The sequence below is a fragment of the Molossus molossus genome, unplaced genomic scaffold, assembly GCF_014108415.1.
Source record: "Molossus molossus isolate mMolMol1 unplaced genomic scaffold, mMolMol1.p scaffold_m16_p_14, whole genome shotgun sequence".
NCBI classification, from domain to species: domain Eukaryota; kingdom Metazoa; phylum Chordata; class Mammalia; order Chiroptera; family Molossidae; genus Molossus; species Molossus molossus.
Genome location: NW_023425349.1, coordinates 6,193,356 through 6,219,121, shown reverse-complemented (window position 1 = coordinate 6,219,121; position 25,766 = coordinate 6,193,356). Strand labels below are relative to the sequence as shown.

Below are 25,766 nucleotides of genomic sequence, written 5' to 3'. Positions count from 1 at the left end.
GCCACGCCCTCCAGCGATGAGAGGTTGGTTGTGCGGACGCCGGGGAAGGAGACGCTGCCCTTCCGCAGCTATGGGATCCCGGGTGAGTGGCGGCCGGAGCTGAGCCCGCCCGGCGGTCGCGCGGCGCGGCCGGGCCCGGGACTGAGGCCTGCAGCGAGCGGGAGCCGGGCCCGCTCGGGGCACTGGGTAGGGGCGCAGACCTCCGGGGTCAGCAGGACTAGAAGGGGCCGGGTTGGAATGAGCAGGTACCTGGCCGTGGGCGGCACGAGAGGTGGAACGAAAGGGACTCCGTCAGTGAGGAGATGCTCGGGCCTGGAACGTTGTGGCATCGCAGCAGGGCTGGGAAGGAGCAGGTGCGCCGGCCGTGGCCGCGCCAGTGGGCACCTGGAAAACCCTCAAAGATATTCCGAGGGTCGGGGCAAGAAGGGAGGGGGCCTGGCTGGGACCGCTCTCGGAGATGCCTGGGATGGAAGGAGCAGATTCTGAAGACGGGGATGTTGCTGACGTCCAGTGTGGTGGTGCCCAGGTCCCGGCCCGGCCCGACTGGTGAGATGTCCAGGATGGAATGAACTGAGACCGGGCAGAGAGGGGTTCAAGGGAGTGCCTGGGTCAGGGTCGTTGCTGAGGTCAAGGCGGAAAGGGGGACAGTTAAGGTCAGAGTCATTATTGGGATCGTCCAGGGCAAGGGAGGAGGTGCCCAGGTGGAAAGTGGGCATCCAGGCTGAGGAGGATGTAAGTGCCATGGTGAGTGTGGAATGAGGAGGTTCCCATCCCACGTTACGGGGCAGGAGAGGTGACTGCCTAGGTGGGGATGGCATTAGAAGTGTCTGTAGGATGGGGACATTGCCATGGGTTTATCATCATGGAGGCTTCTCCCCGGTGGTACTGGGGGTCTCATAGAGCACAGTTGGACTGGATCTGAATCCATCTCGGAAGTGAAGCAGCCTTGGGGATGGGAGTTATCACCTTTCATTTGCCTCTGTTTCACTCAGTTGGGGCAGCAGAGGCTGCTCTTGACTTTCCTGCGGACACATGCCAGGCCTCTGAGCCCTGTCTCACTCCTGGAACCTGTGGTCAGGCTCATCTTTATTACTGCATATGGGCTTCTTAGTTGGGGACCCAGAAGTCCTTCAGGTGTGTCATGGAGGGAGAGGTGGCAGTAGCAGCAGACAGCTCAGGGGAGACACCGTAGGTTGGCCATTTACTCAGTGACCTAGTCAGGTCACTTACCTCTCAGAGCCTCATTATATGCAGTGCTTGTGAGAGTTCTACAAGTGACTAGACTCAAATCCCTCCGTGGAGAGCCTGTCCCAAGCCTGGCCTGTAGTAAGTGCTTGGGAAATAGCTGCTGAAGTGGGTGAGAGAGGTGGCTTATGATTTTGGCCCTGGCCCTGACCCCTGGCAATCACATAGCTCAGTTTGCAGCCTCCCAATAGGATGTCTCCTACCCTTGGTGTGACAGTTTCCTGAGCCCTAGAACATTTCCCTGCCAGCTCCCTCACACACAGCCCAGCCCTAGAGCTAGACTGCTAGCATTGTCCTTCCTTCCCACTCACTGGGGATAAGCTGTTTCTCGTGCTGGTCCAGTGACTTTGGCCACCATCCCAAGTAGACAGGGTCTGTCCTGGCTCGCATGTTCCTTCTGCTTGAGCTCCCAGGAGACCTTGAAGGCATCTTCGGCCTTGGTGGTGGTGGTTGAGGAGCACCCTGCAGGATTTGGGAACAGGGCGATCTGTGGTTAAGCCACTTATTCGCTGCCTTGGAATACGAAGTGGGGTACCCTGGGAGGGTCTCAGAAGACCCCAGGGGAAAGTTGCCCTTATAGTCTGTGGTTCTTCTGGGGCTTGCCACTTACTGCTCCGTGTCAAATTTAGCAAAGGGGTTGCACTGAACATAGGGTCTAAAGTCCAAGAGACCTTGGTCCAAGTTCTGACTCTGCCTCACACCAGCTGTGTGACTTGGGACTCCTGACAGTCTCTGTGAGCCGCAGTTTCCACATTGCAAATTGGCAGGGGTGGGGGTGTGGGCAGAGAACATCGATTTACAGAATTATAATTGTTCTGTGAGATAACATATGTGAAGAACTCAGCACAAAATATACATACATGTGTAGTGGCTATTATCATTTGAGGAAATACCCTGCTGTTTTCATAACACAGTACATAGGAAGGAAAACATACCCTACTTTGTGGGAGGTGAAAGAATTGTAATGATTCTGTCAGGGGCCTGATGCTATAGAGACCTGATGTTTTTGTTTAGCAGAAAAGGCCATAACCTTTGAGAGTGACCTGTCCATCTCCCAGTCCCTGGGTCGCTCTTGGGCCAGCGTGCCAGAGACACTGCCTTCTGCTCCCAGGGTTCATGGTGGACAGAGGGTCTGTGGGGCACTTGGCTGCCTTCCTGCTGGTGGGTGGAGAAGGCTGAGGCCTGGTTCCAGGCCTGGCATTCCAGATGGAGGCTTTGCTCCTGCCTCGTTTCCCAGGGGGCTCGTGTGCATTTCTCTGTGCTCATGTGCACATGTCCTTGTGTCTGACTTGGTCATCTGTCTCTCAGCTCTGTGGAGGGACCCTCTGGTATGCGCATTCCTATCTTTCCGGGCTGTGGATGGTGCCTGGGACACGGCCAGTAACCAGTTGAAGACATTCTCCTTGGAAACACTCGGCTGCAAGGGCTCTTGCCTGGGGTGTTGGTCTTGCCATGGCGTTTCGGAGAACTGAGGGCATGTCCATGATCCAGGCCCTGGCCATGACGGTGGCCGAGATCCCCGTGTTCCTGTACACGACGTTTGGGCAGGTAAAGATTGGGTGGGTCATGGTCCTGCCCTTTAACCACTCTGGTCCCTGAAACACTGAGCATCAGGAAATCTGGGCCCTCATTATTGCTTTTCAGGCATCTGATGTCTCCTCTTTGAGCAGAGTAAGGACTGGGTTAGGAGTCTAGGGACCCTAGCCTGGTCTTTATCTGCCAATCTCAAATGTCTGTGCTGACCAGGCCTCTTGACACTTTCTAAAGCCCTGCTCAGTGGTATGCAGGCCCACTGGAGGGGCTCCCAGTCCGGCAGGCAGAGTAAGGGTGGAGTAGGGATGTGTACAGATGGGACAGTTGGGTAGAGTGGATGCCATTATCTTCGAGAAGTCATTGAGAAATGGAATTGGCAGATCTGGGTTCAATTTCTGTTTCTCTGTTACCTTGAGCATGTGTCTTAACCTGTGTGAACCTCAGATTCCTCACTTGGAGGAGGATGGGCATTCAGACAGGAAACACAGGTAAAGTCCTAGTGCAGTGCCTGACGTAGTGCAGTGATGACTGATGTTGTTAGGGGTACCTGCTGGATCCCAGATGTGATCTCCTTGGTTGGCATCATCATTTTGCCACCCCCAGTCCTCTCTTTACAGCTCCGTGGTCCACATTTCAGAGGGGCTGGCCAGTTCCCTTCTCTTTTTTTTTTTGGTACATGCCCCTAGCGGGAACCAAACCCGGGACTCTCTGGTCCGCAGGCCGACGCTCCAACCGCTCAGCCAAACCGGCCAGGACCAGTTCCCTTCTCTTGAGGTGGCTGTCTCCCCATTGTCCCTGGTCAACAAATGTCCCCCAAGTGCTTGATGCACCCCTGTTTCTTTGTGCTTCGGGGGGCAACTCTGCCTGACCTGGAGCTCTCCTGGGGAGATGTAACTGGCTGTCTCCCTCTTTCCCTGCAGTCTGCATTCTCGCAGCTGCGATTAACACCAGGCCTGCGGAAGGTCCTCTTTGCCACAGCCCTGGGGACCGTGGCCTTGGCCCTGGCCGCCCACCAGCTGAAGAGGCGAAGGCGGAGGAAGAAGCAGGTTGGCCCCGAGATGGGAGGTGAGCATTTGGGCACGGTGCCCCTCCCCATCCTCACGGCCAGGAAGGTCCCATCCGTGAAGAAAGGTAGGTGTGAGGTGGGGGGGAAGGGCCTGACCTGGTCTCAGCTGGGCCACTATTAATGATAGGATCTTGGGCTAGTGACACCTGTCTACAGGTTCCTCTCATCTGGGAAGCGGGGTTGACAGTAGAACCTCTTTTCCTGAATCACAGTAAGGATTTGGTGGGTGGTGTGGCCTGACGCGTGTCTTGTAGGTGAGGTTGTTCTCATTATCTGGGGACCCTTTCGGAACACCTGGGTCCTTGCGTGAAAATGAATTTTCATGGTGAATTATCATTGCAAAAGAAAAGTTTTATCTTTACAATGGAAAAAAAAAAGGAGTTTTTAGATTTGTTTGGAACAGGACCTGAGAAATGCTGATTCACTGGGTTTTCATTTTACATTGGCCCCGGGGAAACCTGGAGCTTCTTCGGAACCGAGCTCTCTCTTGTCGTCCCTGTGCCACACACCCCTCCCCCCCTGGCTTTACCTGATTTCTCTACTCTTCTCACTTAAAAAAAAATCTTTGGTGTATCTTAAAAAGTTGTTTCCTTGAATCCTTTTTGGAAGGAGAAGAATTAGAAATCAGTCACTCAACCAGCAGCACAGGGCAAGCAGAGTAAGAAGGAGGCAGGAAGTAGCCAGACCTCAGGCCCTGTGCTGGTCACAGCAACATGGTAGTGAGTGGCATGGGCCCAGCACTCTTCTGCTGAGTGCACGGCTTGGGGTGCTCTGCCATCACCCTGGTTTAGAAGGTCAGGATGGCTCCAGATGAGAAGGGAGGGAGGTCTAGAGTGAGGAATGGCCTGTACAAAGGCTGGGTGGGAAGCCTGCATGACCCCTACTTTCCTGTCCTCACAGGCTACTCCAGTCGGAGGGTACAGAGCCCCAGTAGCAAGAGCAACGACACCCTGAGTGGCATCTCCTCCATCGAGCCCAGCAAACACTCGGGCTCCTCCCACAGCTTGGCCTCGGTGAGGACAGGGGAGGAGGGAAGGGTGGCAGGGTGCCTGCCGTGGCATCAGGGCTCAGTCCCTGTCTACCAAGTCAGATTCAGTCTCTGCCCTCAGGGGGCTTGACTGATAGGAAGATGGGAATAGAGATTTCATTTGTTCATTCATTCATTCATGCATGCATTTGTTCACTCATCATCCATCCATGTTGGCTATTAGAGATGGTCACTGATCACTCACTGAGACATCAGTGCAGAAGAGAAGCTTATGGCCTCTCGGGGAAGATACTTATCTATGAAAGTTCATTCATTCATTCAGTAGACATTGAGTGAGCACTTGCTTTGTGCCAGGGACTCTTCTAGGTACTGAGGATACAGAGATAAATAAGACAGGGAGGTTATTTTCACTTGGGGAATGACTGTGGCTCATTCACTCGTCCAGCTATTAATTCATTTAGTCAGGCCTGAGCCCCAGCTCTGAGCTGGGCCTGCCCTGGGAACCCAGGAGTGAGCAAGAGATGGCTTTTGTCCTGGAGGAACCCACAGCATTTCACAGGAGGTGGCTGCTCATGTGGGAGAGAGGCATGGGTGACAGTGGGTCCTGGCTGGCCCTTATGTGCTGGGTGCTCCCTGTCTTCCTTGTCTGACTGGTAGCGGAGCCCCAGAGGAGGGAACGGGCCCAGGGCAGGTTTGTTAGGAAGCTGCCGGGTCCTGGGCTGGGTGTTGGCCTCAGTATTTCCTCCTGCCTCAGCAGTTTCTGTGAGGTGTTGTCAGGTGCTTGGAGTTGGTGGACCAGGTTGTGCTGAGGCCTCTGTACTCGGGCTGGCTCTAGGGATGGTATCTGGAGAGAATGTGTGTGGCACGTGGTCAGGCATTTGGGGTGGCTCAGGACCTGCAGAGGGTCTGGAAAGTCCTCACCCCTTGCCCTTGGGTCTTTGTGCTGCTTGGCACCCAGATGGTGGCGGTGAACTTATCCAGCCCCACGGCTGCATGCTCAGGACAGTGGGATGCTAGAGGGATGGAGGAGTCTGAGACCACCAGTGATGGCAATGTCGAGAACCTCTACATGCAAGGTACAGGCCAGAACGTGGCCTTGAGCTCTCCTGGGGCGGGGCTCTCCTAGGTTGGGGTGGTGGGGGAATGGCCTGCCAGGAGCCCAGGCCAGACCCAGGACACTCCTCCAGGTGCTCCTTTGCAACCCCCCCCCCCCTTCCCACCCTCAAACCCTCATTCAATGGTTTCCAGCCATTTCTAGCCAGGGAACAGTCTCTGGGAACAAATCCAGTCCTCAGAAAAGTGATTAGGACTGGGCCCACATGGTCCTACTTTGTTCTTGTCCTTTGGGGCCCTCCTGCCTGCTTGCTCTTCTGAGCCCCTCTTGAGAGTAGGGCCCGGCTGCTCTGTCTCTGCTGGGGGCCTGACTCTCTCTTCTCTCTGGCTGGTGCTTAGGCATGGAATTGTTCGAGGAGGCTCTACAAAAATGGGAGCAGGCGCTAAGTGTGGGACAGAGGGGGGACAGTGGCAACACCCCTACACCGGGGAACAGCCTCCGGAACCCCGAGACTGCTTCAGAAGCACTTTCTGAGGTAGGTGGTCCCCACCCCCTGGCCATAGAGAGGGTTGGTGGGCAGCCAGACTTTGGGAGGCAGCCTAGTAGCCCCGTCTTCTGCCAGTCACTCATCCCCATGGATGGGAGTTTTCCCCTTGACCAGGATATCGGTCCAACCAACTAAAACATTTGAGTAAAGTACTCAGCACATGCCTGGCACTTGGTAATTATGCAGTAAACCCCAGTGATGCTCACACCCTAATCCCGACTGTGCATTCCTGCAGGACTGGTGAAAATAACCTGTGTTCACTGTTGAGTAGATCACATGGCCTTTGTCGTATCTTGTCTTTGTACTTTTTCATGGGCATTGTCCAAGTTTTGTACAATAAACCTTTATTTCAATATCAGTAAAGAGAAACAAAGTAAAGAAGCCAAAATGAAACATTTTTGTGAAAAGCCCTCCTAATATATGTCCTAGCCTGGATGTTCACTGAAGCATTATTTTGTAATAGTTAAAAATCTGGGAACTATCTGTTTCTTTTCTTTATTGATTTTAGAGAGAGAGGAAGGGAGGGAGAGAGAGAGAAACATTGATGATAGAACATTGATTGGCCACCCCCTGCCTGTCCCCCCACTGGGGACTTGGCCCACAACCTGGGCATGTATCCTGACTGGGAATCGAACCGGCGACCTCTTGGTACATGGGTTGATGCTAAACCACTGAGCCACACCGGCCGGGCTGGAAACTATCTAATTGCCATCAGTAGGGGTCTGGAATACTATGCAGCTGCTAAAAGGCCAAGGGAAGTTATGTGGGCTGATAGACTGCTATCTCCATGTCGAGTGAAAAAAGCAAGATGTAGAATGTGTGCATTTTATTTTATTTATTTATTTTTTTGGCACGTGCCCCTAGTGGGAACCAAACCTGGGACTCTCTGTTCCGCAGGCCAACACTCCAACCGCTGAGCCAAACTAGCCAGGGCCCATGTGTACATTTTAAAAAGATACATTCAGCTTGGCTGGTGTGGTTCAGTGGATTGAATGTCGTCCCATGGACTGAGAGGTCCCAGTTTGATTCCCGGTCAGGGCACATGCCTGGTGTTGCAGGCTCCACCCTCAATAGGAGGCGTGCAGGAGGCAGCCAATCAATGTTTCTGTCTGTCTCTCTAAAAAGTCAATAAAAACTTATTTAAAAATAAAAAGATACATCCATGCATCTGTGCACCTCCTGGTAACTGCTGGTATGTTCATGCAGTTTTACTTTCCTCTGACAGGTACACAGAAAATTGGTAACAGTGATCTATGAGGAGAGGGTCTGCAGCAAAAGGCGGAAAAGGCTTTTATTGTACTTTCCTGTACTTTTCAGTACCTTTCTTTATGGTTTGACTTTTCTCACTTTGAACACATGCTTATAGGCGGGGTTTGTATAGGTAGTGGGATTGTGAGCTCTTTCTGTTTTATTCTTTACACTTTTCTGTGTTAAAAACAAAACAAAGCCCTGGCCGGTTTGGCTCAGCGGTTAGAGTGTCGGCCTGCGGTCCAGAGAGACCCCGGTTCGGTTCCTGCTAAGGGCACGTACCTCGGTTACAGTTTGTCTCTGGCCCTGGTTGGGTTGTGCGGGAGGCAGCCACTCGATGTGTCCCTTTCACATTGATGTTTCTCTCTCCCTCTTTCCCTCCCACTCTATCTGAACAAAAAATGGAAAAATGTCCTTGGATGAGGATTAAAAACAAAACAAAGTCCTTATGAGCTCCTGTGCTCTGCCGGAGGGAGGTCAGATGGAGGGGGCATGTCTTTGGGGATCGGTGTGACAACATTTGGTAAGTCAGTTGGGTGTTAGCCAGGAAATGGGAACAATTTCAGTTGTTGAGAAAGGAGGGAGGTGAATCTAGGGGATTGTGTCCAGGCTGCCGTGTCTCGGTTGGAGCGTCATGCACCAAAAGATAACAGGTTCGATCCTCGGTCAGAGTGCGTGTGGGAGGCAACTGATCGATGTTTCTCTTTCTCTCTCTAAATATCAATTTAAAAAGTAAGTAAATAAAATAAAAAAGATTAGTGTGCCCAGAGCTCAGGTGCCAGGGCCTTCTCTTAAAAGCTAGAACCTAGAGTCATATAGAGACTGACCAGAAGGGGTTGTCCCCGCTTTGGATAGGGTGGGGTAGGGAAATGATGTGAGGCAGGAGGAGAGAAGAGTTTCTTTGCCTTCTTCCCCACTCCCTTCTTTCCTTCACTTGTGCTTCTGTTGGCTGGGAGACTGGGAAACAGAATTCAGAGCACCAGGATGGGGCATCCCTGGCATGCAGCCTATAACAAGTGTATGTGTCTTCCACCCCAGCTAGGGGCATTAGCTCAGAGGCCTGTCACACAGGTACGACAACCTAGCTGTGGGACACAAAGATTGGGAAATGCCTGAGGTACAAGAAAGCCTTCAGGACCTTAGGGTGTAGCAGTTTCAGGTCACCTCTATGTGGGGGCAGACAATGGAGTATGTTAGGGCAGGGAGAGGGAGGGAGGAGCTTGATTTCCAAAATTGTATTTTTTTTTTAATCCTCATCTGAGGATATTTTTCCATTGATTTTCAGATAGAGTGGGAAGGAAGGAGGGAGAGAGAGAGGGATAGAAGTATCAATGTGAGAGAGACATCGACAGGTTGCCTCCCACAAGACCCCAACCAGGGCCAGGAATCAAATCATAACCGAAGTATGTGCCCTTGGCCAGAATCGAACCCGCGACTCCTTGGTCCACGGGCCAATGTTCCAATCACTGAGCCAAACTGGCCAGGACCCAAAATTGTATTTATTGCTAATACTACATCTTAACATTATAGAATTTTCATTGTTTTCCTTATTGTGAAAACAATGAACTATTTCTTATAAAATAGTGAAAACTGCAGAAATAGAAAAGAACGGGAAAAGACGAGCTCAGGCTCTGATCTGTGTGACATGGACAAAGGTCCTCAGCCTCCCTGATTGCTGGTGCTCTTGGTGGGTACTCAGTACCGTGTGATCCTGGCCCATAGTCGGTACTCAATAAATGATCTTTGTCATTGGTTTTATTGATGCCCACAACCCTTCATCAGACAGAACCACTTGGTATCCTTCTTGGTATGCCTTCTAGGCATTTTTCTATGCTAAACATTTTTTAACAAGTTTATTGAAATATAATCCTCATACCATAAAATTCACCAATTTAAATTGTAGGCTTTTAGTATATTCACAGAGTTGTATGACTAGATCACACAATCACAATTTTGTGATTTTCCTCACCCCAAAAGAAATCTCATATTCTTAGCAGTCACTCCTGCCCTCCTATGCCTCCAGTCACTCCCCACTCAACCCCATCCCCCCATCCCTAGGCAACCACTACTCTACGTTCTGTCCTATAGATTTGCCTATTCTGGACATTTCCTCAAATGAAATTATATAATACGTGGCCTTTTGTGGCTTGCTCTTTTCATATAACAGTGTTTTCAAGGTCCATCCTTGTTGTAACATGGATCATTGCTTCGTTTCTGTTTATTGTTGAGATATATATATATATATATATATATATATATATATATTTTTTAACCCTCACCCATGGATATTTTTCCATTGATTTTCAGAAAGAGTGTGTGTGTGGGGGGAACTTCAATGTGAGAGAGACACACCAATTGGTTGCCTCCCACACGACCCCAACCAGGACTGGGGATCAAACCGCAACCGAGGTACATGCCCCTGACCATGACTCTTTGGTTTGCCAGCTGTCACTCTAACCACTGAGCCAAACTGACCAGGGCTGAATAGTACTCTGTTGTATGGATATACCACATTTTATTTATCTATCTATCACTTGATGGACATTTGTGCTCTTTCCATTTTGTGGCTTTTATGAATAATACTGCTATGGATATTTGTGTATGTTTTTGTGTAGACATGTATTTTTATTTTTTTCCTTTAGTGATTTTAGAGAGAGAGAGAAATATTGATGAGATAGAACATCGATTGGCCCCCTCCTGCATGCCCCCCACTGGGGATCGGGCCCACAACCTGGGCATGTGCCCTGACCAGGAATCGAACCTGCGACCTTTTGGTGGATGGGTCAACGCTCAACCACTGAGCCACACCGGCCAGACTATTTTTATATTTTATTAAATGTTTTTTAATTGAGTTCTTTTTAGAGAGAGAGGAAGGGAGAGAGAGATAGAAACATCAATGTGAAAGAGAAACATTGAGCCTGCAACCCAGGCATGTGCCCTGACTAGGAATCAGACTGGGACCTCTCAGTCCATGGAACGATGCTCAATCCACTGAGCCACACCGGATAGGTGACATGTATTTTAAAATTCTCTTGGGTATATACTCGGGGTGGAATGGTTGTATCATATGGTAACTCTCTAACATTTTGAGGAGCTGCCAGGCTGTTTTCCAAAGCAACTGCACCATTTTACATCCTGAGCAGCAGTGTACAAGGGCTCTGATTCTCCATATCCTCGACAACACTTGTTACTACCTGGCTTTTTGAATCTAGCCATCTTAGTGGGTGTGAAATGCTGTCTCATTGTGGTTTTGGTTAATGATGTTGGCCATTTTTGTATTTCTTATTTGGGGAAATCTCTGTTCAGATCCTTTGCTTTACTTTTAAATTGGTTGTCTTTTTATTCATGAGTTGTTAAAGTGTTTTAGGTAATCTAGATACCAGTCTGATATAAGAGATATGATTTGCAAATATCTTTTCCCATTCAGTGGGTTCTCTTTCCACTTATTTATTTTTAATTTTTATTATTGATTTTTAGAGAGAGGAAGGGAGAGAGAGAGAGAAGAACACTGACATGAGAGAGAAACTATCAGTTGCCTCCTGCATGCACCCCGGCTGGGGATCAAACCCACAACTTGAGTATGTGCCCTGACCAGGAGTTGAACCTGCCACCTTTTGGTGTACGGACAATGCTCCAACCAGCTGAGCCCTCCGACCAGGGTGTCTTTTCATTTTCTTGATGGTGTCTTTTGAAGGACAAAAGTTTTTATTTTGATGAAATCCAGTATATCTATTTTTTCTTTGTCGTGGGTGCTTTTGATGTCATAGCTAAGAAACCATTCCCCAGCCAGGTCACTTCACAGAGACAGAGCTGGCAGATCTCAGCCAAAGCTACAAGTCTCTGTGGGCCCCATGGAGCAGGGTCTGACCCTGGGGGAGAACTGAGCAATGTGGCCGGTGAGTCTGGGGTCCCATGACCTGGGGTTGAGTCCCAGCTCTTCCAAGCTCTAGGTGGTGGGCTGGGCCACTTGAGTTTTCTCTGTGTGATGATGCCTTTGAGGGGCACCTGGAGGCTGAACTGTGAGGTGCCTGGTCCAGGGCAGGCTCTCAGTGAGACAGCCATTTCCACCATCACTGTCCCCTCTGAGCTCTTCCAGCTCCTCCTCCCCAGTGGCCTCAGGCCCAAGTCGGCCCTTGTCCCCTCCCCGGGGTTTGGTTACGTGCAGGTGCAGATCTGGCAGCCTCTGTGGAAACGGAGTTGGGCTTGCTCGTGCCTGCCCCTCGACCAGAGGAGCCGGGGTCAAAGGAGCAGTGCCGCCGTGTGCCCTGTGCCGTGGCCTGGGGGCTGAGGCAGCGAGCAGGGCACTGGGGCCACAGACTGCTGTGTGTTGGGTGTGGTGCCTTCCCAGGCACACGCAGCTCTTTCTGGGCTCCTGGCTGCTCCCTCAGTATAGTGATACTAATAAGGACAGTGAGTATTCTGATAGCTAACATGCACTGGTTGTCACTGGGGGCCAGTGCTTTGCGTACCTTATCTCATTCACGTTTTCCCTAGGATCCTAGGAGGTAGGTGCCCTTTTTTTTTTAATTAAATAATATTTTTTTTCTTTATTGATTTTAGAGAGAGAGGCTGGGAGAGGGAGATACATCGATGAGAGAGAACATTGATTGGCCGCCTCCTGCATGCCCCTCACTGGGGATTTGGCCCACAACCTGGGCCTGTGCCCTGACCGGGAATCAAACTGCCGACGTCTTGGTGCATGGGTCGATGCTCAACCACTGAGCCACACTGGCTGGGCAACTGCTGAGCCGAACTGGTCAGGGCTCCTTTTACTTTTTTTTTTTTATCCACATGCGCTCTTATCTCAGTTTACAGATGGGAAAACTAGGGAAACTGAGGCTCAGAATGGGGGCGTTCTTTGCTCCAGTTTGCAACCGCTGGGGCCAAGGCCTGAACCCAGGTCAGCTTGGGTTTGGAGCAGTGCTGCCAGTGGGAAGCCACATATCTCATTTAAAAGTTTCTAGAGCCCGGCCGGTGTGGCTCAGTGGTTGAGCGTCGACCCATGCACCAAGAGGTCGCCGGTTTGATTCCCAGTCAGGGCACATGCCCAGGTTGTGGGATCCATCCCCAGCGGGGGGCGGCCAGTTAATGTTCTCTCTCATCGGTATTTCTATCTCTCCTTCTCCTTTCTTCTCTTTCTAGAATCAATAAAGAAAAATAAATAAAAGTTTCTAGAGACCACATTAAAAAGTAAAAGGAGCCCTGGCCGGTTTCGCTCAGTGGTTAGAGCATCGGCCTGCGGTCCAGAGAGACGCTGGTTCGGTTCCCGCAAAGGGCACGTACCTCGGTTGCGGTTTGTCCCTGGCCCTGGTTGGGTTGTGCAGGTGGCAGCCACTCGACGTGTCCCTTTCACATCGATGTTTCTCTCTCTCTCTCTTCCTCTCTCTCCCTCCTGCTCTGTCTGAACAAAAAATGGAAAAATGTCCTCGGGTGAGGATAAAAAAAAAAAAGTAAAAGGAGCCCTGACCAGTTCGGCTCAACAGTTGAGCGTTGGCCTGCGGACCAGAGAGTCCTGGGTTTGGTTCCCGCTAGGGACACGTACCAAAAAAAGTAAAAGGAAACAGATGAATTAACTTTAGTAATATATTTTATGTAAGTTAGTATATCCAAAATATCATTTCAACTTGTAATCAATGTGAACAATCACCGAGATTATTTCTTTTCTTTATTTGGTACTGAGTGTTTGAAATCCAACGTGTATTTATACTCACGGCACATGTCAGTTGGCACTGGCTACATTTCAGGGGCTCTCTGGCCATGTGTGATTGGCGGCTTCTGGATTGGGCAGCTCAGGTCTAGATCTGTGCTCTCGCTGCAGGGTCCCAGAACCTGCTTCTCTGGGAACTCATTGGTGAGAGAAGGGGCCGTTGGCCTGGGAGCTTGGAGGGTCTGGGTTGATAGTCACTGTTTTAACCATAGCCAGAGTCACAGCGAAAGGAGTTTGCAGAGAAGCTGGAGTCCCTACTGCACCGGGCCTACCACCTCCAGGAGGAGTTTGGGTCCACCTTCCCATCTGACAGCATGCTGCTGGACCTGGGTGAGCTGGGCCCTGCAGGCTGCAGTGGGGTTGGGGCGGGGTGGAGGTGGGGAGGCAGTGAGAGAACCGGGCATGACTCCCGTGGCCAGGCAAACCGGAATCCCCAGGGCCCTCAGACCTCCTCCAGCCTATTGCACAAATGGGGAAATAGGCCTCTGGAGGGACAGAGGCGTTCCCTGATACATGGCAGGCAGGAGCAGAGCTGGGGTGAGGCCCTGGGAGCCCCTGGCCCTGGCTCCTTTGGAGCACGCCTTGGGCTTGTGTAAACATCTCCCCTATGGCTGTTCCAGGCCTTTGGTTTGAGTCTTTTCCTGTTGGCACTGAGCAGGCCAAAGAGCCAAGAACACAAGTCTTGCTGTCACCCTGCCCCACTGGGGTAAAGGAGTGTGACATCACTGAGGAAATGAAGTTATGCAGCCAACAGCCAATGTTGTCCTAGTGGCTGGGTGCCAGCCCCTGTGCAGTGAATCTGTCGACCCCAGGGCCTCTCCCTGTGTGCTCTCAGCCCGCGGGGGGAACAGTAGACTCCTGAGTGTCCAGCTCCCCGCTCTACCAGTGGTAACACTGGCCCAGCAAGGGCTGCCCAGGGCCACACGTTTTCCCACACCTGTCCGTGAGTGGCTTTGCCTAGCGGGGGAGTCCTGGTTCCCCTGCATCCCCATGTGGCAGAGGAGGCTGGTCGGGCCTTCAGGGTTTTGGTCTCCACATATTTGTCTCACAAGCCTTTCCTAGCCTTTGAAGGTGCAGACCCTCTCGGCCCTTAGGTGGGTGAGGATGGAAACATTCGGTGAGTGGCCCATGGACTCCCTCAAGCCCTTTGGTATCCATGGCCAAATTTCAGCTTGTCAGAGAGGGGAAGTGACTTCCCCTGAAGAGCTCAGAGGCCACCGGGACTCAGGGTCCAGCAGTGTGGCCATGGGCAGGTCCCTTCTGCAGCCTTGTTTCCACGTGTAACTGTGCCCACCTCCAAGGATGTCTTAAGATTGAAGGAGGCCATTCATTTGAGGCAATGAGCCTAGGGTCCTCATATATAAATAAATGCTTGGTAGATAGGAGCTCGGCGCTCCTCAGCATCATTCGCCCAGAATTGGGTGTTCTAGGCTCTGAATATGCGCATCCCGCTCCGTGATCTCTGGAGTCTCAGCTCAGCCCCTCTTTCCTGCTCTCCCCAGAGCGGACCCTCATGCTGCCCCTGACCGAGGGTTCGCTGCGTCTACGGGCAGACGATGAGGACAGCCTGACATCCGACGATTCCTTCTTCTCTGCCACCGAGGTGACTCGGGAGGTGGATGGACACAGAGGGTTGGGTGGAGTGAAGGCCAGGCCTCTCTGGGACCCTGGGGTGAGCATGGTCATGGGAAAATGCAGCCATTTCCTCCGACGGGAGCAGGATTTGGCAGTCACCGAGTGCTGCTCCCCAGGGACTTTATGCAGTTGCCGGGGATGGGGAGGCCTGAGAAGCCAGGGCTCATAGGTCCTAGGGGTGAGAGCTAAGGTCTTGGCTCCACTGGCTCCATCCCATGCTGGCCTCCCTCTTCTCTATGCCGCATGCCCATTGCTTGGCATTAGTCCCCTCCCATGGCCATGTGTGTCAGGCCCCGCTGTCCTAGCCTGGGGTGGGAGAGCATGGGCTCAGGTCCAGTAGATGGTCCTTTCAGGAAGAGCCCCTGCAGAAGGGGACACTGAGGGCCAGAGCTGGACTTGAACCCAGGCATTCTGCCTCGTGGGCCAGTGTTCTTCTGACATCTCTGAGAGGTTGGCCCCTAGGGTATACCCTGGGCATGGGCCTTTACCCTCTGAGATGCTGTTGACACAGGCTTTGACATGCCCACCCTCTTCCCTGCACCCTCCCCAGCTCTTTGAGTCCCTGCAGGTTGGAGATTATTCGATCCCACTCTCCAGGCCGGCTGCTGCCTATGAGGAGGCCCTGCAGCTGGTGAAGGAGGGGAAGGTGCTCTGCCGGACCCTCAGGTGAGCTCGTGGGGTGGGAGGCCAGCAGCAGGGGCAGGCGGGGCAGGCCCTGTCCCCGTCGGAGGAGGCTGGAGAAGCCAGCGGTCTTCGGTGAGGACTCAGCTGGGCCAGGCTCACTGAGGAATAGGATGGGCTGACAAAGGCTCCTGCCCCCCAGAGGAGGGCCTGGCATGGCCTCAAGTACCGAGATGGAATTAACAATGACAAATTATACAGTTCATTAGTAAAATAACAATATTTCGTGTTTGTTCTAAGTTCTCAGAGGGATCCAGCCACAGAAACACAGAGGGCCTTGATCCTTGGCCCTGTACCCCAATACAACTATTTTTGTGGTATTTTAGGTTGCTTCTTCATTTTCTTTTTTTTAATATTTTTTCTTTATTGATTTTAGAGAGAGAGGAAGGGAGAGGGAGATAGAACATCGACTGGCTGCCTCCTGCATACCCTCCACTGGGGATCGGGCCCACAACCTAGGCATGTGCCTTGACTGGGAATCGAACCAGCGACTTCTTGGTGCATGGGTTGACACTCAACCACTGAGCCACACTGGCTGGGCTACTTATTCATTTTTTTTTTTTTTTTATCCTCACCCGAGGACATTTTTCCATATTTTGTTCAGATAGAGTGGGAGGGAGAGAGAGAGAGAGAGAAACATCGACGTGAAAGGGACACATCGAGTGGTTACCACCCGCACGACCCAACCAGGGCTGGGGACAAACTGCAACCGAGGTACGCGCCCTTAGTGGGAACCAAACCCGGGTCTCTCTGGATTGCAGGCCGATGCTCTAACTGCTGAGTCAAACCAGCCAGGGCCTTATTAATTTTTTTATTATATTTTTTTTAATCCTCATAAAAAATGTGAGGACACATTTTTATGGATTTGGGAGAGAGAGAGAAACATTGATCGGTTGACTCACCCCGACCAGGAATCAAACCTGTGACCCTTCAGTGCACGGAACAACACTCCAACCGACTGAGCCACACAGCCAGGGCTCTTAATCATTTTGAATTAATTTTTCTGTGATATGAAACTCAGAACTTGGCTTTTGGTCATGACTCCAAATTTAAGTTATGTGTATTTACAGTTCACTGACTGAAATAAATGGTTGAAAGCCACAGTTGAAGCCCTGGTGATTTGGATAAAGGGTAACCAGACCTGGGTGGGCAGCAGGCTCCTGTCAACTAGGAGCATTTGGCCATTTCTGTCCTTTGCTAACTGGGGCCTAAAGGCAGCCAAGGTCAGCCCGATTCCCAGTGACCAGACCTGCAAGCTGTACCCAGAGTTACAGAGGCTGACGTGTCTTCAGAGAGCATCCACTCTAAGAGCGTCCTGTCAGCCTCTTCCTTTGGTTTGGGAGAGACTGAGGTCTAGCGGGGAGCAGACACCTGCCCACAGTCACACTGCCAAGCCAAGGCAGGGCCGCCTAGGGCTCCGCTCGACCCCAGGGGGGAGTGCCAGACGGGGCCCAGGTGACGTGACTGTTTGTGCTTCCCCTCAGGACAGAGCTTCTGGGCTGCTACAGTGACCATGACTTTCTGGCCAAGCTGCATTGTGTGCGGCAGGCGTTCGAGGTGGGTTGTGGTACAGGGCACCTGGGGAGGATGGAGTCGGGGTCGGGGGTAGTCAGGCAGGTCTCCTGCTGGGCCTGCTCCCACACCTGGCTCCTCCATGTAGAGTGGTCACCTGCTTAGCACACTGCACTGCCCTCTTCGTGGCTGGGGGCACTGCCAGCTGGGCAGCTCACTGCTCCCCCCATTCCGTAGGGCCTTCTGGAAGACCAGAATAACCGGCTTTTCTTCGGGGAGGTCGGCCGGCAGATGGTGACAGGCCTAATGACCAAGGCTGAGAAGGTAGCTAGGGGCGGGGTCTCTTCTTTCAGGTTTTCTTCCCCCTCACACTTGTTCAAACTTTTATTTGGTTCTGTGGGGAAAAAAAATCAAAGCCCTAACTGAAATCAAATTGAGGACCTTTGACTTTATCCTCTTGGGGAGCTGGGAAAGGCTTGGGTTTTTTTCTGTGCTAATTTTGAAAAATATGGATCTGTATCGCTTTTTGTTTCTGATTACAACATAATACAGCTCTACAAAATTCACCGACTACGCAATGCAAACCGTAGGAGATCTCCCTGAACCCCACCTGCCAGGGGAATGTCCTGTAACCCTTGAACTTGTTATTGATTTCCAAGGCTCGGCTGTGCCCCACGGACTGTCGCGCAGCCTTACTTTGCTGTGTAAGAGTGTATCTTGTTCATGTTTCTGTGTCAGTCCATGCGGGTACGTTGACCAATTGCGTGGCATCCCGGTGGGTGGCTGGCTGTGCTTATCCGGTTCTCCCTGATGGATGGGCATTTGGTTTGTGCCTGGTTTTTAATGGTCACAGACACCACTATTATAATCAGTCTCTTACAGATCTCTCTAGGCTTTGTGAGGTTTTGTGGGGGACAAAGCCCTAGACATGGCAATGCTGGGTCCTGGGCTCAGACAGTGAAAAAGTTGGCAGATCTGGCTCCTGTGCCCTCTGAAATGCCTTAACAACTAAGTCCCCTCCAGCAGTACAAGAGTGTGTCTCCTTACATCCTGGCTAATACTAGATATTGATCATATATATATAGATATATGATGTTGTTGTTGTTAATCCTCACCAGAGAATATTTTTCCATTGCTTTTTGGATAGAGTGGGAAGCAGGAATGGGGGGTGGTGGGGAGAGAGAGAGAGAGAGAGAGAAACATTGATGTGAGAGACACATCAATTGATTGCCTCCCACACAACCCTGACTGGGGCCGGGGATCAAACCTACAACCCAGGTACATGCCCTTGACTGGGAATTGAACCCGCGACCCTTCTAACTGCTGAGCCAAACTGGCCAGGGCAATATTAATAATCTTTTTAATTTTTATTTCATTCATGCTCGATGTTTCTTTGATCATTAATGAGGTTGCATAAATTTTCATGTCTATTGGTCCCTTGTGTTTCTTCTCTTTGATGGGCTTCAGTAAAGCTCTTTAAATTTTTTTTTTTAATTTATTGATTTTTAGAGAGAGAGAAACATCGATTTGTTGTTCCACTTATTTATGCATTCATTGGTTGCCTCTTGCATGTGCCCTGACTAGGGATCGAACCCACAACCTTGTTGTATCGGGACGACCCTCTAACCAAATGAGCTACCTGGTCAGGGCTGATTAAAGCTCTTGAATACTCCTTTCCTCCCTCAATCCTTTTTTCTCACATGCCAGAGTAATGGTTCTAAAACCCACCTCTGACCTTGTCACCCAGCTGCTTAAAAACCCTCCCATGCTCCCACTGCCCTTGGTACAAAGACCAGGCTTCGTTCGTGGCCTGCTGCATGGGCTGCATGGCACTTTGCCTTGTCCCTGACTGGGGCATTTGTGTGTGCTGTTCTGTCCTGGCACACTCGAGTCTTTGTTTACCACCTTTATTGTAATATTATGTATGAGTGTAAAAGTGGATCTATTGGGTTTAATGAATGAAAAGTGAACCTCCATGTATCTGGTACCCAGGTCGGAAGTGGACCATATACCAGTATCTGGAGGGTGCCCATTCCTGCACCCCCTTCTATGGTCACCTGTCTTCTAAGTCCCCACCAGCCAGCTCTTTCCCTAGGATGGCTTCACCTGCCTCATCCCACAGGGCCTTGGGCTCACCATGCCCAGCATGGCCCCGTCACTCCACATCCTGTTTGTGGGTTGCTTTGTTCTCTCATTACTCAGTGAGCTCCAACCCCACCCTATTCACATTTTGGTGAACATCGGTCCGGTGCCTCCTCCACCCATGGTTCTGTATAAATGGCATCAACCTGTCCATGCTGTTCTGTGTCAGCTCCAACCTGCCTGGCTTTTGGGCACGTCATTGATCTCCTGAAACCTCAGTATTTTTATCTATAAAGTCGGTGGAATACCAGAATGTCCCTCATAGAACCGTATGAATTAAATGAGTTGATTCATATTAGATCTGTCCCTGGCATGTATCAGCTTTCCATGTCCATAAATGCACGTCCACACCTGTAAACTGTGCCCCAGCTAAACCTCATAGTCCCAGAGCGAAGAATTCATCCTGTGTGCTGACAGCCCTATACCAGCAGCCGCAGTCTTATACACTGTTTACCACTGCGGACCAGGCACTGGGCTGATTGTATTACATGCATGAGCTCATTGACCCCCAGAAAACCCTGAGTATGGGGCTGTAGCTTCTCCCATTTCAAGGTCACAGAGATTTGGATCTTTGGCTGCCTGACTCAACCTCATGTCCTCACCCACCCTTCCAAAATGAGTTCCATGCCCTGGCCAGTTTGGCTCAGTGGTTAGAGTGTCAGCCTAAGAACTGAAGGGTCTCAGGTTCGATTCCCAGTTAAAGGCACCTACCCCAGTTGCAAGTTCGATCCCCGACCTTTGTTGGGGTCCTGCAGGAGGCAACCAGTCAGTGTGTCTCACATCAACGTTTCTTTCTCCTTTCCTCCCTCCCACTCTAGCTAAAAATCAATGGAAAAATGTCCTTGGGTGATATTTTAATAAATAAATAAATAAAACTTCATAAGTTAAAAAAAAAAAGAACAAAAACAAAGTGAGTCCCTACTGTAGTACATGCGCATCTCCTGGAAGGCAGTGGGTGCTCAGGGTTGAGCTGGTCTGAGACGTTGCTGGGCACCTGGTGTTGGCTCTGTCCTGGACACGCCCTGGTCTCTGCAGAGGCACATCGAGATGGCCAGGGGACCCTTCTTACCTCGTTTTCTCTGTGGCTGCTGCTCAGGGATCGGCTCTGGCCCTGCCTTGACATGTCCCCATGTACGGGCCAGCCTGTCCCTGTGGATTTAGTCCAACTGGGTCTTGGGCTTCTGCCATGACCAGAACAGACTGCTTCTCTCCACAGAGCCCCAAAGCCTTCCTGGAGAGCTACGAGGAGATGCTGAGCTATGCTCTGCGGCCAGAGACCTGGGCTACCACACGCCAGGAGCTGGAGGGCCGGGGGGTGAGTTGGTGTGTGCTAATATCTGAGACCCTGAGCAAGGAAGGGGTGCCTATGTGCCAAGCTCTGCCTTGATTTTGAGGGTCTGAGATGGCTTCATCAATGCTACAAGCCCCCAGTTTCTGTCCTGTCCTAGGCCGTGAGAGAGGTGACCCCAGCTGCACCCCACTGTAGAGCAGGCGTGTGTCTGCTCACCCATGTGGCTCCCAACCACCCTTGCCCCCTCCTGAAGCTCGGACCCCCGGCCTCTGAGCTGTCTGCCTCTCACAGGTGGTGTGCATGAGCTTCTACGACATCGTGCTGGACTTCATCCTCATGGATGCCTTCGAAGACCTGGAGAACCCCCCGTCCTCTGTGCTCGCCGTCCTGAGGAACCGCTGGCTGTCGGACAGCTTCAAGGAGACGGTGGGTGGCTGTCCGAGCTCCCAGCACACACGACACTACCCGTTGGCCTGGACCCCGATTGCTTCCATCCTTGGCTTTGGGTTCTGAGGCTGGGCAGGGACCCCACTGCTCTCTTCAGCAACATTGTAAAACTGGCGTCCTGTGCATTTTCCTGTACTGTGCTTTCACTCAATTCTCCTGTGCAGGACTTAATGCTTTTCCATTTTAATGCATCCTATTGAGTCAGGTTAAAAGATGGAAGAGACGCCCTGGCCGGTTTGGCTCAGCGGTTAGAGCGTCGGCCTGCGGTCCAGAGAGACCCGGGTTCGGTTCCCGCTAAGGGCGCGTACCTCGGTTGCGGTTTGTCCCCGGCCCTGGTTGGTCATGCGGGTGGCAGCCACTTGATGTGTCCCTTTCATGTCGATGTTTCTCTCTCTCTTTCTCTTCTTCTTTTTCCCTCCCGCTCTATCTGAACAAAAAATGGAAAAATGTCCTAAGGAAAAAAAAAGATAGAAGAGAAGAGGAACAGCAGGAGAGCTCTGAGCTCAGGGCCCCTGCGGGGCAGGCATGCCACTTAGCAAGCCATGATGGGTGGCAGGGGATGGTCTGGAGAGGGCTGGGCTGGGCTGCACAGGCAGTTTCCAGGCGGTCACCGTGGATCCCACAACCGCTGGACGAGATGGAGTGCTGGCCAGTCTATAGACCAGGAAACTGAGGCCCAGAGATGTTCAGTGGCTAGTCCAGGGGCCCACAGGGGTAAGCCTTAGAGTCATTTAGGTGTATTTGATTCCTAATTGAGGGGAGGGAAACAGCAGAGCTCAGGCACCAAGCCCCATCTTCCTGCTGGGGCTACAGGCTTGTCCCAGGCTGGGGATGGCGAGGGGCTGCCAGCCGGCCTGTTTTTCTGGCACCCATTGGGTCCCATCTTTGGTTTAGGCCCTTGCCACTGCTTGCTGGTCGGTCCTCAAAGCCAAGAGGAGGCTACTGATGGTAAGTGACCTGACAGGGCCCCTGGCGAGTGCTCTGTGGGGCTCTGGGTGTGACACCCAGCTCAGCTGACACTCCAGTCGGTGTGCTGGCCCCTGGTCCGGGCAGGGCAGGGCGGGGTGGGAGAAGAATGGGGTGGGTTCAGGGAGGCCTTGCCGAGCTCCCGGGCCTGGCTGCACTTTTGGCCTGTCATAGCACTGGCCGCCTGTCCTGCCAACATCTGTCCCTTGACCAGCAACACATTCATCTCACCTGCAGGGCCCAACAGAATAGAACACTGGGAAATGTCGAAGGAATCAGAGGAGGGGAAAGGGCACCCTTGGAGGGAGGAAGGGCACAGGCAAGGCGTGGCAGCCGGCTTGGTAGAGGCATCTGGCTGGGGGCAGGATGCCCCAGGAGCAGGCAGTGCGGCCCCTCTGCCATTCGGCTGCGTTATCTGCACTCCCAGGCGGTGGCTGGCTGCACTATCTGGGCTACAATCCATTGTTCCTTTTCTCCAGCCGGGCTCTGCTGCCCAGCTGATACCAGCTGCTGCCACCACACACTCTGGGCACTTCCTGTGCTGAGCCAACCCCAGGCCCCTCCTTGTGTAGTCCTCATAGCTCCCCTGAGGTTACTCCTCTTCTGCAGAGGGGAAACGTGGCCTTTTTTAGTCACTTGCAGGGTCACTCAGCAAGGATGTCAATGAGCCAGGCCTCCCTCTAAAACCCAGATCTTAAGATGACCCCAGGGTCTCAGTCTCAACCTTGCTGCCCCACAGGTGCCTGATGGCTTCATCTCCCATTTCTACTCCGTATCGGAGCACGTTAGCCCTGTCTTGGCCTTTGGCTTCTTGGGACCCAAGCCCCAGCTCGCCGAAGTCTGTGCTTTCTTCAAGGTAAGCAGCGAGAGCCGTGGCCACTGCTACCACCTGGGCCCTGCCGCTCGTGGCCCCTGGGGTTGGAGCCCTGGAAAGTGCCAGTTGTGGAGTGAGGGCCTGGGCCTGCTCCCCAAGAAAGGGCCAGTGGGGTACCTGGAGAGATCTTGTGCTGCTCCTTGCACTGGGAGCCTGGCCCAGTGGGTCTGAGGAAGCCCTGGGAGGGCTTTGGGGTATCTGGAGGCCATCAGTGGTGGTCAGGGGCCCTGGCCCAGGTCTCATGCCAGCCCTGTACCCTAGCACCAGATCGTGCAGTACCTGAGGGATATGTTTGACCTGGACAACATGCGCTACACCTCGGTGCCGGCACTGGCAGATGACATCCTGCAGTTGTCCCGGCGCCGCAGCGAGATCCTGCTTGGCTACTTGGGGGCACCAGTGGCCTGCACTGTTGGCCTGAACGGTGTGCTGCCCCGAGAGAACGGTCCCCCGGAGGAACTGCAGTAGTGGCAGGCGAAGGCTGGGGAGGAGTGGCTGCTGGGGCCTCGTCCACGTGGTTGACGGCAGAGACAAGTCGCCTCCTCCCTCCTTTGGGTTGGCATCCAAGGACCTGGGTGTCTGTGGCCATCAGCAGCAGCAGGGCCCAGACCATGGTGGCCAAGGGCAGTTGCCCCTGACCTTGCCCCACCCCCATCACGTGGGAATTCCCAAGACCTGGGGGGCAAACTTCCTTGGAGAGGGATGGAGCCCCTGCTGACTGCCCGCAGCTGTTCCTCAGGAAGCAGAGGCTGGACCGTGGCCAGGGGGGCCCGAGGGAGAAGAAGGTAGTGAGAAAGAGAGAGGAAGGTGCTGTGAGAAGAATTGGGGCAGGCAGAGCTGGGGTGCCCTGGCTGTGGGACCCCAAAAGCTCCCACCACCCCAAACCTGCTGACAAGTGGGGCTGGGGGTGGAGGTGAAAGGTGGGCATGGCAGGGCTCTGTGGTGAAGGTCACTGATGTCCTGAGCTAGAAGGAACCTGGGCTGAAAGGTCTCAGAATCCATACACGTGGCCGGCCAGTCCTGACAATCCCCACCATCACCCTAGAGAGTTTGCAACTCCAGAGAGTGGGGGTGGGGGCACCGTGGTGGACAGCAGGCTCGGACAGTCAGCAGGGGCAGAGGAGGGACTGGGAACTTGACAGACCCAAGCTCCAAACCAGAACACTGTCCTCTGACATTCCCTCTCCCTGCCAAAGCCTGTCATTTCTCTTCCCACTTCTGCCCACCAAAGACAGGTGGGGCTGGTCCTCCCGCCCCCACCCACCTCCTCTGCGAGCCCAGAACTCCCTGGGTGGTGCTAGGTGCTGAGCTGGAGTCCCCTCAGGCCTATCACATGTGCTGCGGTTGGCGGTGGCCCCAGAAGTGAGGGGCCCAGGGACCACACAGGGAAGTCAGGAGTGCAGAGCGGGGACCAGCTACCCGGCCCTCTCTTAGCCTCCAGCTGGATGCACCGATGCTCAGAGTCACGCAGCAGTGTAGGCCCACCTCCCGCTGGTCCTGCAAGATGGAGGCGGTCAGCACTGTCCCACGTCATTCACCCCATCGCAGGGTTTCTGTCAGCCCTGCGGACTCACTTCTCTTACGGTGTTTTCACTTGAGCTGGGATGTTTTATTTATTGCCTTAACACTTTATTTTGAGGTTCTGCTCCTGTCCAGGTTGAGAGGCCTGCAAGAGAAATACACTTCTCCCAATTCTTCATTCTCTGGATTTGGGGACTGGCTCCTCAGGCCGGGCGGTCCCTCTCCTCTGAATGGCAAAAGGGTCTGAGAGGTGGTAGGGTGATCTTGCCCATTTGGGTTGGGGGAGAGAGGAGGTGTGTGAGGGAGACGCCGGGCGTGGCCCCATCATCTGTGAGCCTACTTTCTTCCTGGAATCCCCTCCCCTGGCACCCCACCCCCATTCCTGTGCTTCCTCAGACTAGAGGATGGCTGTGCATTAACCTGAGTTCTGGCTCCAAACCCACCTCTCTGAGGTCCAGGTCAGTGCAGTGCCCACAGCCTCCTAGGCGGTCAGGACCCGGGGTGGCCCTCCTCCACCCAACATTCCGTTCATTTGCACTTACCCTGCGCTGTGAATGTAATCTTGGGCCTGGGCCCACTCACTGATTTGTTCCCAGATCACACAGAAGTGGCATTTTCATTTCGTCTTTGTTTACACATCCATGCACTGCCCCTGGCACTCAATCTGTTGCAGCTTCTAACTTTTATATGGTAGATTGTCTGTGCATTGACTTGGAGTCAAATAAATGATTCAGTGGATTTCCTTCCAAGCTGCCATGCTGCTGAGTACATGTGTGGCCGTCTCTTTCCTGGACCAGAGCTGGGGGTCCGCTCTTTGGGGTGTAGTTGGTGGAGGTTCCAGGAGGGCAAGGGTTGAGGGCAGCCTGATGGGGGCTATGAGTCCCTTGGGGCCACTTAGCCTGGCAAGGTCCAGAGGTCTAGGCAGGGAGGGTCCCTGTGGGGAGAGGGAGAGGCCAGTGAATTGCATAAGGACACAGATGTGGGTGGGCGGCCTGGGTGTGGATCAGCGCAGGCAGCATCTAGGTGAGGTAGCTTCTCTCTGAGCCTCTGGCTACATCTGCAAGATGCAGGTGTTGACGAGGCCAGGGGTGTAGGCTCAGGCTCAGTCACTCAACGTCTGAGCTGGTGAGAGCCAGGGCAGGGCTGGGACAGGCGGAAACAGCAGATCTGACAGCCTGCTAGATCTTCAGATGTATCCACGGGCAGTTGGACATTGCAAGGTTTATTTGAAGGGTACTTTACTACAACAACAAAAAACTTCACTTTGAAAATTTTCAAATGTACTGAAAAGTTAAAAAGAAAACCACAT

The 25,766-nt window shown here is 52.6% G+C and overlaps 1 protein-coding gene across 4 annotated transcripts; it reads left to right on the top strand.

Moving 5' to 3' along the window:
• Positions 1-25,206, top strand: MIGA2 (mitoguardin 2). 4 transcript variants are annotated; one of them, XM_036261469.1, is made up of 16 exons: positions 1-82; positions 2,554-2,793; positions 3,699-3,909; positions 4,745-4,857; positions 5,791-5,908; positions 6,285-6,421; positions 13,601-13,718; positions 14,891-14,991; positions 15,574-15,689; positions 17,189-17,261; positions 17,454-17,540; positions 20,575-20,673; positions 20,941-21,075; positions 21,991-22,044; positions 22,802-22,918; positions 23,198-25,206. In XM_036261469.1, exons 2-16 carry the CDS (start codon positions 2,698-2,700, stop codon positions 23,402-23,404), a joined length of 1,782 nt encoding a protein of 593 aa, XP_036117362.1. In that variant the 5' UTR covers positions 1-82; positions 2,554-2,697; the 3' UTR covers positions 23,405-25,206. The 4 variants fall into 4 exon arrangements, with proteins under 4 accessions (XP_036117362.1, XP_036117360.1, XP_036117359.1 ...); XM_036261467.1 differs by lacking the exon at positions 1-82 and adding an exon at positions 17,876-17,920 and having other exon boundaries at positions 3,699-3,843; XM_036261466.1 differs by lacking the exon at positions 1-82 and adding an exon at positions 17,876-17,920.
• The last annotated feature ends 560 nt before the right edge of the window (positions 25,207-25,766 follow it).